The following is a 14,559-nucleotide window of genomic DNA, read 5'->3' on the forward strand; positions in this document are numbered from 1 at the left end:
TTTTACTAAATCTGTTTTTTTGTTTTTTTTTATTATTCTGTCTGTAACAAGCAGATAATGCTGATGAGGGTTTCTGAACATTCAAAATGTTGCTAGATGTTCCAACAGTGATATTAATTCTAGTTTTTCCTTCTTTCTCCACAGCTCCACCACCCAGCAGATTCAACAGGAGAGTGTCGGGTAAGAAGCGTGGGTGTGAGATCACCAATGTGTGTGTCTGTGTGTGTTTGACATCAGCGTGTAATCCACACTGGAGATGACATTGCATACATCCAGGTTCAGTAGCTCACTCGCAATTTGTTTGTGTGTTTCTGTTTGTGATACAAATGCAGTGCAGGACAAGCAGTAGCCTTACTGACAGTGTTTAGGCAATGTGTTGATAATGAGTGTGTTTGCACATTATTAAGAAGCTCCACTGTGAGGTGTTTTAGCTTGTGTGTGTCGGCTTTGTTTCTGTGTTTGCGTCTGTGGTCCTGTATGAACAGTGCTCTGGTTTTCTCACGCTTTGCTGTACCAGTCTGGTGTTTACATAGGAGTGATTAAATGTCATCAGCCATTACATAGCACTCTCCTTTGATTAGGCTTTGGTTGTGTCAACTGATGTTTATCATTTCTCCCAGTCTATCATCATTGCGTCAGCTGTCTTCACCACAGTCTCATGATTTTTTTAATAAGTGTTACTTCTCACAGATTTAGTAGCCGATAGGTCTAATTGTTTAGAGGTACGTGTTACTATGATGAGTGAAGCCAAGTAGCTCAAAGTTATTTTGTTGACAGCAGTTTTCAGTAATCCAAGCAAAACTTTTGTTATGGTTCTGCTGTACAGTATAACAGTATTTTTTAAACCACACGTAGAAATGTTAGAACAACAACAGAGACTGTGCGTCATCACCTTGTTTCTCAGACAAAGGCCTTTTGTTAGTTATATATTTTTCTGAGAAAAAAAAAACACCTGCAATGTTTGTAAGTTTGACAAACTTATGTTTGCAGGTGATTTGTGTGTTTACTGTTTTCTTAAGGCACCAAATAGGATTTTTTTTTCTAAAGGAAGAAAGACAGCAAAGCTTTAAAAGAAATATACTTTCCATCAGTAAGTTAAATTTTTTGTAGAAAGAAGGGAAAAGATGTTCTGGCTAAATGTGCTGTGCTTTCTGGGAGCCATTGTGGGTTTCTTCACTAAAACAGCCATTTCACATAGAGCCAGAGCTTAACATGGAACCAGATCCTAGTCTCTCCTTAACCAACAAAAAGGTTGTGACTATCTTGTTAAAAAATGCAGAGCTCATGTAGTGCTTAGTGTGCTTTAGAGAGAACAATAAAAAAAAATTAGCTGCAATATGGATGTGAAGTCGAAGCAACAGTGCAATGAACTTGTCTAAGTTTTTTCTGCTGTTTTTCATGTTTTATGTCACCAGTTGCATTAACAAATGCTGCCCAGCGAACCGTATAGATTTATTCAGTCACTCTTTTTAGCTGAATATTTAAACATTGTTCATAGCTGTGTTTAAGCTGTGTTTATCAAGATTATCAGATATTTTATTAAAGTCAGCTGACATTTATAGATTCTGCTCAAATCAGGTGGACTTGAATGCATCGCTGGTCACTGGTTACTGTTTGCAAACACCAGTCAGTTGCAGCAACTGCTGTTGTAAAATAGTGTTTAAAATCTAGACTATTGGTATCTGCTTCCTCAAAAAAACTAAAACATTTATCTAGAAGAAGAAAGGTGAAATATTCATTGTATGAGCTTTTTAAAATGGCATGATGCTTTAGTGCACAGGTATCAAACTCCAGTCCTTGGGGGCCAGTATCCTGCAGGTTTTTGCTGTCTTCATGCTCCAACACATCTGACAGAAATGAATGAATGGTTTGACAGGAAGCTGTTGGATGCATTCGATGTGAATCAGGTGAGTTTGGTGCAAAGAAACAACAAAAACCTGCCAGATTCTGGCTGTTGATAACGAGAGTTTGTGTCTTGCTGTGGTAACCAGTGGTCAAACAGGTTTGTTTGAAGTTTTTAGTTTAATTCTTACTTTTGTTCCCCCCTTGTTTTTGTTTCATAACATATATAATTGGTTTTTAAGTGAAAAACAAGATGTCCCAATGACACGTTTACAGTGCAGTTAGAATTATGAAACTTCATGGTGGTGTTCAACTCACCACAAGTATTGTCATTTATACCAGCATATAGGGGAAAAGACTGTATTGCAAATTCTGCACCATTAACTTTAATTTAGTGCCGCATCATTAGATCCAAAACTAAATTGTAGAGAATTAATCATCATCTTGGTGATTTTAGGAGGGAAGTGAACAATAGCAAAAGTGGAGAGAACAAGGGAACTTCACCATAATTCCCAATGCATTACACTTTATTTGAGCACGAGACTCAAATGTCTGAGGTACCATCATTATTGCGCCCTTTCCTCAGGAGATCCTTGCTACCACTTTTTATTTTCCTGTGTCAGCAGCTTTTAAAAGCAGTGACTAAAGTGCCTCTGACAAGTGAAGGTTCAGAGCAGAAATGTTGTCCTTTGCATCCTGTTTAACCAGGAAGGAACAAAACTGTGCAGATGCACCCGCTTTGGGTGTTATGAATGAAGGTACCACCTCGTTCCTCTTGCTGCAGGAAGTGTAACACGGGTTTGCCCATGCAGAAAGGGCCGTGACATCTTCTGCGTGATCAGAGAGACGGTTGTTTGATTTCTCTTGGTCAAAGATGTGACACTAGTCTAATGGCAGGCTCTGCTGTTCCGTGTATTAAATGAGTAAATCGACTCATCTCTCCAATCGTAAATCCTCCTTTTGTGCATATTTTCTCCGGTTCTTTGCTCATTTCACGGTTTTCATTCAGGAGCTTAAAGTCCCTCAGCAGCGAGAAAAATCTGTGGCTTATGAATTAAGCTTTTGAAAAGATATAACAATTCCATCAATATTAGTACTTTTGCCTGTATCTGAAAATCTTTTCATTTGGATTAGTCAAAAAAGAAAACTGTTAAAGATTAAGATGCTAAAATTCGAATTGAAAAGTTTTTGATTTAAAAATAAAAAAAGAAAGAAAATTAAATAAATTAGAAAATAATAATTTCAATCTATTCATTTTAATTAAATGACTGAATTTGTATCTCTAGGTTCTTATAGCTTAGTTATAGTAGTAAACATATATATATATATATATATATATATTTACTACTATAACTATATATATATATATATATATATATATATATATATATATATATATATATATACATTTATAATATGCCACTGTTTCATAACAAAGGTTAGTACAAGCTGTTTCAAAGAGAATGTAGCTTAGCCCAATTTTAGTCCAATTAGAGTCCAATTCAGTCCAAACAGAATTAAATTCAGTCTCATTTCGTTTAGTCATATGTTTAAAAAGTTGCATTAGTAAAAGGATACAGCAAAATCAAGAAGTGTGCTCTAAATAATATTTTTTTTTCCAAATTTTGGAGGATACATGACATGCTCTAGATTATTGGTACCTGTTGAACAACAAGTGGTCAACTTTTATTGAAAACTTTACACGAGTTTTAATTCCACTTTAATTGGTAATAAAAGTGATTTCTACTTGAAACAGATGATAAAGACCTATTCCGAATTAAAAAGGCAATTCCAAATTAAACTTAATTGAGAAGTAACTGACTGGTTTATTCCCATTTTGAATCTGAATTGATTAATTCCTCCTCCACTGGGTCTGGGTCTGTAAGTCCCCCATTATACTTTTTCCAGGTGTTTTCTGCTTTTATTGGTGTGCAGAAAGAATTTACACTATTTTAAGCTGTTTGATAAAAAAAAGAAAATAGTCTCCTTTTGGAAAGATCCAAAAGTAGCAACACTGTGTTGATAATGTAGCTCTTAGTTTGTAACAATTTCATCCAGCTTGAAATATTAAATGAATCCACATATTTTCTTATCATTTGGATTCTTCCAGAGGTGATGTGTATCTTGTTTAATCTGAAATGAAAATATTCTCAGGCAGTCTGGTTCTTACATAATTAACTTCCTTTTACAGCAGCTAAAACAAGATTGACAAAGATTGCCTAAGAAAGTAATTAAATAAGACATTTAGGAGGATGCCTTCCTTGCATTCTTCTTGTGAAAAGAAGGGGATTGCCCTTCTGTTGGAGATATGCTAACATTGGTTAACACATATTTTGAAGTGAAAATAGAAATCTTTTTTTCTTTGTTAGTTTTTATGCTTAGTACACAGTCATTAGCAGACGTTCGCACAACCTCTGATGACCTCACTAGTATTAAGTCCACCCCACTGGAGCCTTGTCCCTCTAAATGTTGCCATCTCTCTGTGGAAAGCCATGACTCCAGCAGTTTTCAACTTTTCCAAAGGCTTTAGTGACTCTGTACATGTGCAGCTTGCCTCTTTTTGTTAAGGCTGCTCTATGTGAAGGAACTATAATGGGAGCACTATGTTTGTTCAGGAACCCAAGCTGGCAGATCCATTTAGTATAAACTGGCCTGGGAGTTTGTATTTGACTCCCTACTGTCTCAAATGAAAGTTTTTCTTTAAAAGGTGGACTTTTTAAATGTGAATGTTTACCACAACCTATAATATACACTTTTTGTAGGAAACAGTAGTTCCTGTTGGTTACTATGGAAAAGGATTTAATCCACTGCGATTAGAAAATACAGCCAATGTGAAAACTGTCATTTGATACTGGTCTGAATGCCGATGAAGGCTTTCCCAATTCAGACAAAGAGCAAATGTTGGTGGGAGTTGATGTGAAAATGTGATCAATTCTAGTAAAACTCAGTAAAAGACCATTATAAACAACTGGGATGAATGTGCACCAATAAGAAATACATTAAAGTCATGGACTGTCATCCATTATAGAGATTTTGAAAATTAAACTGTTTTAATCGGTTTTATTATTCATTTGTTGACAATTCTCCTGTCTAGCATTTACTTATGAGTATAGTTTGAACTACTCTAATAGCTTATTAGATTTCTCAGTTTTCAAAAATGAGTTTGATATTTAAATTATGCCTCCATGATTATTATTAATTACGACTCAACGTTTGTTGGAACAAACATATTATAACGCATCTTATGATTTTATCCCCAAGTGGAGTATCTGATGTAAAGAATTGTTTGAGTTTAACTCCATTTCTTTCAGAAACTACTTTTCTCAGGTTCTAATTACTGAGCGAACCGTGTAGAAGTTGTAATATCTACAGCAAAGCATGATGGACCATTAAGGTCTTGGTTATGTCTGATTTATTCATGCCATCACAGAACACAGATTAGTATTTACACCACCATCTGTATCTTTGTACTTTTAAAAACCTTGAGGCTTTTTGTTAATGTCTTATTGTTGGTCTAGATATTGTTCTCACTTCAAATTACCTACAACATTCTGGTTAGTGAAGCACTGAGACTTTGTTTTTTGCCATTGATTTCAATTGATCAGGCTGAACTAAAGGAGTTAGCACATTGTCACCTGAGAGATCACACCAGTTTAAACTTTGTTTGTATCGCTTCTGAGAGATGAGGCTTTCACACACACACTTTGGGACTTGTGTGTTTTAGTATGAAATTTCACAAGAGAAGTGGAGTGTGTCTATAGAGTTGAAGAAACACAAATACATAGTGACAGTTTGAAATGACCTTGTCAGTGTTTGGCTTATAGTGTGGCAAAACATGTCGCAGTGCATGTGTCACTTCTTCCTCTGGGCACCTCCTGTGTCCTGTGGAGCTCCTTCCTTCTGCAGGCTATCGCCTCAATTTGTGTTATACAATATCTTCTTCTCTTTGTGCTCATGCTTGTTCTTTATCTTTCCCTTTATTCTTAAACCAAGACAAGCAAATGCAATGTGTGGCTTTCTGTGACAACAATAATATACATCTTTTTAATAATTAATTTTTTTCCATCTCTGACAATTGTGTCAAAATTTTATTAGCCAGTAGATTTAAACAACTCTTTTTATGTTGCTCACCACCCTAATTCATTTCAAAAGAATGAAACTGGCATGTGTTTTTATTAAAAGATTGCTCAATTACATTTGCAGCTTAAGTTGCTTATATTAGAAAATAACTTGACATTGCTTGCTTTAATTGAAAGTTAGAGTAGTTTAAGCTTGTGAAATTATGGTTTTTGGTCAGTGTTTGCATTTTAAATGTTTTAAATGGGTATGTTTTTTTTGTTGTTTTTTTAAAATGTTTTCCTTTGTTTAATGACTCTGTAACCTCACACCATCTTTCAGTTTGTGCAGAAGCAATCAACCCAGACGAGGATGATGAGGACTCTGAGCCTAGAGTGGTTCACCCAAAAACAGATGAACAGCGCTGCAGACTGCAAGAGGCCTGCCGAGACATCCTCCTCTTCAAAACACTAGATCAGGTAAATAAGTCTGAAAAGATGCAGAGAAATATTGCACAGACTCCAAACATTGCACATAACTGTTTATATACAGAGGATGGAAATGGAGAAAGGGAAGAAAAAAAAAACGCTGCTTGAGATATTCTGCTGTTGTGATGAATTACGTTGTGATGTAATTATTGTTGGTTGCACGCTCAGGTATTCTTTGGGCACACAAAAGACAATTGACAGAGGTTAGATGTATGCAGTGTAAACTTAAGTCATTGCTTTGTGTCTGCTTTCTTTTATGAAGCAATTGCAACCTCTGTTCAGGTCAATCTTGCCATTGACCATAAATAAGACAAGTAAATGTAATTAAATTAAATAATCTGCCTTGAGATATAAATGAATATATCTTTTAAATCAAAATATGAGCTCGATCATGTTGCTACACATCTCTTTGTTTGGGCTGCAAAGATGTACTTGATATTTATTTGGATGATGTTTTTTTAATCTGTTTCTACTGCTATGAAGCAGCACTTGGCATTTGCTGTTGTAACTGTTTGGCACTGTGAGACACTGTCATAGACCCACAAATCCCCTCCTCTGTTTACTCTTGTGTACTTCATTATCACATTTTCCAACACTGATAACTACATTTTTGTCTTCATCGGGTATCGTGCTCACATTTCGATTGTTTTCATCGTCGTTCATCATTTCATCGCATATTTTGTGTCTGACATTATCTCATCTTCTGCTTCCAGGAGCAGTTCTCACAGGTGCTGGACGCCATGTTTGAATTTAAGGTTCAGCCCCAGGAACATGTCATCGACCAGGGAGACGATGGAGACAACTTTTACGTCATAGAGCGGTAGGAGGCGACCACACCTGTTGAATGTATCATAACTGCAACAGTTTATTTAGTCAAACACTGCATGTTTGCTTAAGGAAGTCTGAATGCATAAATGCCAGAGATAAACATGTTTTATAGGTTAGTATAAAATAAGAAGACAAAGAAAAAAGTGACATATCAGAACTGCCACTAACTATGACAGAGCAATAAAATATCCTGCAGTATTCAGCTTTACTATGCAAGTTATTCAGTTATTTGCATGTCAGCTCAGCTTGGTTATATTTCAGGCTGTTCTTTGTGGTAAATCTTAATTAAACTGCACTGTAGAGAAAAGTGCTTACATTTACTTGCGTACATAAAACAAACAAAAAGGCATCATAATGTTGAAATGTCTTAATAATTGACTTTAATTACAGTACTGTTATGTATTAAAAGTGTGAGCTGCAAGCTTTTTGTAGTTGGGCTCGTTTATGCTTACATTGTGCAAACATCTGTATCTGTGTGTGTAATACATGTGGAGGCCTGGAAGCTGTATTTGTCATTTTCTCTGTGTACACATGCGTGTGTGTGCACAGCCTCTTGCAGAACGGCTATTGTTGACATAGTATTAAATAACTTTGCCAATGATGTCATGAATAATTTTTAATGTTTTATCACTTTTCAAATAGAAAAAAATTATAAATATCTATAAAATTACTGCAGCTTAAGTCTTTGCTGCACTGAGGAGTGAACATGTTTTGCTTTTGCTAGTAAAGAAACCTGCATAGGTAACTGCTTTCTCTCAGTGTATCTCAGGTTTTAGTCTTCCACTTAGCAGAAAAAAGATTTAATCACGTTTGACTGGGGGCTGGTCATTGTCTGACTGTTCATTCTTGGCTCGATACATCAGTCCAGTACAATGTTTTAGCTCCACTTGTGCAGGATTTCTACATCTACTTACACACTTTCTAACACAGCATGCTGCTTCTCTCTGTGTGAGACGTGCAATGACCTTTAAGAGAAGCACGCCTGCCTGATCATATATTATCCCAGGGTTTTCCATGGCCTGTACAAGCTCTTAAGTGGAAGCTAATGTCATCCGCAGGGTGGGATGTTAACATGTACACACAGAGCTGTGGTATTAACAAAAGAGAAACGCAGGAAAGAAAGTAGAGCACAGCGACACATTGTTTAAATGTTAACTATTTCTTCTTTTTATTACATCACTGAGCAACATTTACACCTCTCCTTATCTTGCTAGAATTTCATCATTTTTCTTTTCTACAACTTTAAAAAAGATTAGATTGTCTCTGCTAACAGTCGAACCTAAATAGTCTTTAGATGTTTTTTTTTTCTTTTTTTGCGCATGTGTGTGTGTGTGTGTGTCTAGCCAACCTGTGTGCTACCATTTGGCAAGCGCACACTTTACTGAAGAATAAACAGTCGTGCTCCAAGGCGTAGTAGGCGGGAAGTAACTGGAAATCCTTCATAAACACGCCGGAAAAAAGAAACGTAGAAACATTATGGGAGTGGCAAGTAAGATGTGAGACAGATCACAGTTTAAAAAGTCAAATATTTATATTATTGTCTAAGCAAGAATAAAAGATGGAATTGGCTTTCTTTATTTCAATTTCATATTCCCAAGTGCACCATATATCACAAGAAACTGGCAAAGATCAGAGTAGACCTGAAATCCTTTATTTTCAACGTAAATCATCAGTGATGTGAGAAACATCCACATGTCCTCCCACCACAGCAGAGTGAATGTGACTCAATGAGCTTCGCTGAACTTCATCAGCGTTGAATGATGTCGGCTGAGTTGTTCGTTTCATTCAAGTAAGAATCTTGGGCCTCTTCATTCTGGCTCTATGGATTTATTGAGTGAAATTTCTCACCAGCGACAGCTTTCACACCTTCTTTCTGTGCTGAGTAGAGTGTGAGCTGCCCAGCACAACAGCAACATGTAAACAGTCTTCCACAACCTCAGTTTACTGACAAGACAAGCGATCACCGTCCCCATGGCCATGGTAATCCAGTCAAAGTAAGATAATACCCCTGTGTCAGTAGCCAATGAGAAGACAGGCTATCTTACAAAGTGACTGCTTAATCCGGCCAGTCAACATCAATGCAAATTACCATGTCCATGTGTAATCCTTATAGAGAGAAAGAGGGACAGACGGACAGAGCTGCACTAAAGTTATACTCTTTATTACCCACTATGCACTCGTACTTTAAGAGCTTTCTAACTTTTTATGAAGTTGAAAGAAACTAAAAGTGGAATTAAAAACACCTTTGATATAGGGCATGTAGATGCACACAATTTCACCAAATGTTTTTTTCTTTCTACAATATGATGTAAAGTCAGACAGACGGTGAGCTAGGTATTGTGTGCTAAATAAACACGACCCTGTGGAGGGGCTACACGTGGTCTGTAATGGATCATTATTTAAACCGAACTGTAGGTCAGTAAACAAAACATTTTATTTCCTTCCCCCCCCCCCCCCCCCCCCCTCCAACTCTTCTTCTCTGTCCTTCTCTGTAGGGGTGTGTATGACATTGTGGTAAAAGGAGTATGTGTGGGTCAGTATAACAATAAGGGCAGCTTTGGCGAGCTGGCACTCATGTACAACACGCCACGCGCCGCCACCATCGTAGCCACTGAGGAGGGAGCACTATGGGGCCTGGTAAGAGCACACAAATCACCACATACACAGAAATGAAGAGCAAAAAAAAAGAATGATTTTATCTGTTTTTGCATTTGTAAGTTACTAAATGATCCATTTTGTCAGATGTGTATTTCTGTAAAGTGTTTTTTTTTTCTTTTCTCAACAGTCCTTTGTTGTTTTCAGTGAGAAAATTTCCCTTTTTTAAAATGCATGTTAAGATATTTATTTATTTCTAAGGGTTGTGCTGTGTGAATGAGAAAAGGTTTTTTTCACTAGAGCCCTGTAATCTATGAATGGAGCCCATCCTCTGCTCTAAAGCTTTGTGCTGCTGCAGCGCCTCCCAGTGGCCAAACTTTGAACACACCAAGCCATTGTTGGAGCCTGCCTTTAGGATGTATTTGCTTACTTGATCTTGTTTGTTTATTTTCTATCTTCCATAGGACCGTGCTACATTTCATAGGCTCATTATAAAGAACAATGCCAAGAAGAGGAGGATGTACGAGTCTTTCATTGAGTCTGTGCCCTTACTCAAAACTTTGGAGGTGAGTTTAGGTTTTAGATGGCGATCGAACACGTCTCTAACCATGTGGTAATTACTTGTTGATTACTTTTAAGTTTTACAAATCAAAATTCAGTATTGGCTTATAAAAAAAAAAATCCTTATTTTTTGTCATTTGTAGCTCTGTAGTTCTGTAAGCATATGTAGGGGTTAATTGTTTATTTGGGTTTGTTCACCGCAAGCTGAACAACCAGAAAATGAGAGCTACTGGGGCTGAAGAAAGAGTTTATATGGCCAGGATCTGTACGAGTTATCACTGACACACCCTTCACTGCTCCCACAGTTTCAGTTTTCTCTCTGTGTTTTCTTTTTGTTGACCTCCCGTCTCTTGTTTTTCTCTGTCCAGGCAACAGAGAGAATGAAAATAGTGGATGTATTAGGAGTGAAGCAGTTCTCAGATGGCGAGCGCATCATCACACAGGTGAGTGTCATTTCAAGTGTCCACTTGCATATGCAACACATACATAGACTTTCACTGTATTTCTAAGTGTGTGTTCTGTGTGTCCTCAGGGTGACAAGGCTGACTGCTTCTACATTGTAGAATCTGGGGAGGTCAAGATCATGATGAAGAGTAAAGTAAGATGCTCATCCTCATCTTATTGTGATTTTCCACCTCTGCACAGTTTCATTTTACAGCCACTCTCAGATCCCAATGAACAATGCAGAATTGTTTTATTGATTCGAGAGCAGGCTCTGGTGATAATCTCCTACCAGCTAGTTTCTGTTAAACACATTTGGACAATGACAACCCACACAAGCCATTAAGATCCACCAGGGTTTCCTGGTTTTGCCTAGCAACAGCGGGAATTGCAATTGTCTCCTCAGCTGCTGAGTACCTCTCGCTGTGGGGAGAACAGGAGGCTCTCAGGGGCTCCTAACCTTTAATCCTGTTCTCTGCTCTGCTCCCTCCCTACAGACGAAGGCCGACCATGCAGATAATGCGGAGGTGGAGATAACGCGCTGTAGCAGGGGTCAGTACTTTGGAGAGCTGGCCTTGGTCACTAACAAGCCCCGGGCTGCCTCAGCCTACGCAGTGGGAGATGTCAAGTGTTTGGGTGAGACAAAATACACATTAAACACAAATCAGCTCATTGCTAATTAATACAAACAAGGAAAGTGATTGTGCACTCAGATGTCTTTCCAGCAATGTTGAGGGAAGCAATACTCTGAACTAAAGTTTGACTTATTCATTTCTTAACAAATTCTATTTGAATCTATTATTTAGCCATGAGTACAAGCTTTGGAAACTGTTTCATCTGGAATCTAGTGCCATTTGAGTTGTGGTTAATGCTTGATTGGTGTTTGACTCATTTGTCATCACCTGTTAGTTTTTGTTGGCTTTTTCCAGTGATTTTTACCTTTAAAGTGGGAACACTCATTTAGGCTCCGCAGCAGCTCTTCACTTCTAAAAATGAACAAGATTTTAATAGGTGTCGTCATTCTCCTGTTAACTCTGCGCTATGAAACCTTTTTTTTTTCCCAACTTGATTTATTCGTTTAATTTCCCAGGTAAAGCTTTATTCACTTACTCCTCGAGTTTGTTTTGTTTGTTCATGTCATGGCTGTTGGTCTTCCTTATCTGTTATCTCCTCCTTCAATACCATGCCGAATCATTTTTCCTGCCACTCAGGCTTCATCATTCTGGCAGACAAGCTGGATTTATTAGCTCCTTTGAAGTCCTTTTGGGACTTGTCAAATATTTAATTGTTGAGTAAATCGGAAGCAGATAAACTCATTGACAATATTTCACAAATTTCAAGCTATTTCCAATTTCTTATGCTGAAAAAGGAATTCTGAATTCAAGTCGGACTCTAAACTGAGCTCAATTTTTCTGGCTTGGTCTGTGTTAATCATTCTGGTCTATACACATCCTCCCAACCCATCAATATTGCTCCATTAATGTTTTAAAGACTCCTGGGGAAAGCCATGTGTCTTAGCACATTCCCAGAATTGAATTATTACTCTTCTGGGACTCTGGAATCTTTGACCATATATAGAATGACAGAGTAGTCTTATGTGGGTCACTCCATGTCAGCTCAGCTCAGCTATCCCAGTTTAAGCCCCGAGATGAGAGGCTAAGTATTCGGGACACATTTTTATATAATGTAAAAGTCATGTTGTCCAAAAGGAGGCTCTTTTCTGAAATCTTTCATCACTGTAAACTGTCATGTTGTCGTCCCCCCCCCCCCCCCCTTTCTAATCTTAAACCAGCTTCTGTTGCTTACATAAGGATTATTTCCTTTCTGAGATCAACAACAGCTGGAAAGAGGTTTTGAGAAATAGAATCAATAAATTGTCAACAGCTGAGTGTGTGAGAATATAGTAGATGCGAGGGAGTGTGAGACTCTCCTCAGCTTTTGTTGATGGGAAGTATAAATCTCAACCTAGTTTATAGACAAATGAGTGACTGATTAGAGGTGGAACTCTATAAAAATGATTCATTCTTGCTAAATGGAGGCAACCCCTAAAATTCATAACCAAAAAAATTCATATAAGCAGAGCTTTACAATTCTTTAAGGGACAGAAAATTTAATTGGCTTTTCATTTACTATTAAAGTCAGTTATGAAGAACTGGAACGTGAGGCGAGTTGGCATGCAGTGGCCCACATGTGTCACATAACAGGCGACTGCTTGGATCTGTAACATTTTTAATACCTGAGAGAAATAAATCTTATTTAACGTGTCTCTACAGTAATAGATGTGCAAGCGTTCGAGCGCCTCCTGGGCTCCTGTAAGGAGATCATGAAGAGGAACATCTCCCACTATGAGGAGCAGCTGGTGGCTCTGTTCGGCTCCAGCATGGACCTGAGAGACTGAGCCTCCCTCACCACCCTCTGTGCCTTCTTTTACACACACACACGCACACACACACAAACATATACACAGACAAACATATGTCCTCTCCCACATCATGCAGTGGCTATAAGGACTCATAAGCATTACATAGATGGTGCAAAAAGCACAGAAAAGTGTACTTGGCCCACCTGCAGGTACATAAATTGTCACAGAGTTTGAACACACTCTCACACTTATGCGCACAGACACCTGTGGTAGGCATAGAGTCGCACACCTCACTTAGTCTGCTCTGGAGCACATACTAGCTCAACAAATTCCTCGATAATCTGACTTTGGTTAGATGTACACAGACACACACACACACGCACACACACACACAGCCAGCTAAAGGCCACATGCCTCATAGCTTGAGCCAGCTTCAACCTCTCAGTATGAATGTCTTTGCTGCGGTGACCTTAATACAGGCAAAGCAGTGTAAGGACATCAAGTACGCACACACTCCATGCACACATTAGAAAACACATCCTCATGCTTCATGTGTGCAGGCTTTACATTCACATGAGCACTTGAACAACTCAGAGTTGTTCCATGCCTCAGCCAAGGACACATCAACATAAAGGCACACACAGGGTTACAGGTACAGATGCTTAGAAACACAACCACACTTGCAAAACACACAGTGGAGACAAAAACAAACAAAAAAAAAACAAAAAAAAAAAGGAAATTTAAAGATGACAGATAAGTTTTAGAAACATTTTATGAAGATAAAAACAGAAGCTTTGATAAAAATATTATTTAAATAAAAAGTGTTTCCTCTTTGGGAAGCTGGGGTGCAGAACTTTGTGAGCGTACTCCATTTTCTTCCTATACAGTTGTTGGTTGAGTTGACTTAGTGCTGGTGATTATTGCAGTACCACAGAGGAAGCAGTTTAAAAACAACAACCCTACATTTTCTGGGCCATTGTTCTGTCATTGACGCCACGCTTCATTGTACTGAATTAATTATTAATGTATTGTTATTATATATTCATTTCTTTTTTGTTTTACTTTGACCAGTTCTTGATAAAATTCACCATCCATCTCTTATAAAATGTAAAAACTGAAAAAAAAATCTAATAAACAGATTAGTGCTTAATTCTCCTTGATTATCCTTGAATGAGTTGTCCTGGATTGAAGAAAAAGTTCAAATAAAGTAAACATTTTGGTAAAAGTCTTGCCTGTTTTTTTTTTTTTTTTAATGTATCCAGAATCAAGGTTCAGTTCTTTGTAAGCATGTGTATATATGAGTGATTTTGATGATTCAAGTGGGAACACACACAGATAAATATTATAAATTACATGTTAAATGGCAAAAACAAATTTTCTGAAGGT

General features: G+C 37.6%; 1 protein-coding gene across 1 annotated transcript in view; it reads left to right on the forward strand.

Moving 5' to 3' along the window:
• The window catches only part of prkar2aa (protein kinase, cAMP-dependent, regulatory, type II, alpha A), a 46,486-nt gene extending 32,556 nt beyond the window's left edge, over positions 1 to 13,930 (forward strand). Inside the window, exons 3-11 of the mRNA XM_079238799.1 lie at positions 145 to 180; positions 6,241 to 6,377; positions 7,100 to 7,206; positions 9,710 to 9,851; positions 10,274 to 10,375; positions 10,739 to 10,813; positions 10,903 to 10,968; positions 11,309 to 11,447; positions 13,085 to 13,930. Coding sequence (XP_079094925.1) covers positions 145 to 180; positions 6,241 to 6,377; positions 7,100 to 7,206; positions 9,710 to 9,851; positions 10,274 to 10,375; positions 10,739 to 10,813; positions 10,903 to 10,968; positions 11,309 to 11,447; positions 13,085 to 13,209 — 929 coding nt within the window. The 3' untranslated portion in view covers positions 13,210 to 13,930. The remainder of the gene's footprint in view (positions 1 to 144; positions 181 to 6,240; positions 6,378 to 7,099; positions 7,207 to 9,709; positions 9,852 to 10,273; positions 10,376 to 10,738; positions 10,814 to 10,902; positions 10,969 to 11,308; positions 11,448 to 13,084) is intronic.
• The last annotated feature ends 629 nt before the right edge of the window (positions 13,931 to 14,559 follow it).

Source organism: Telmatherina bonti (genome assembly GCF_933228915.1).
Source record: "Telmatherina bonti genome assembly, chromosome: 4".
Classification (NCBI taxonomy): Eukaryota; Metazoa; Chordata; class Actinopteri; order Atheriniformes; family Telmatherinidae; genus Telmatherina; species Telmatherina bonti.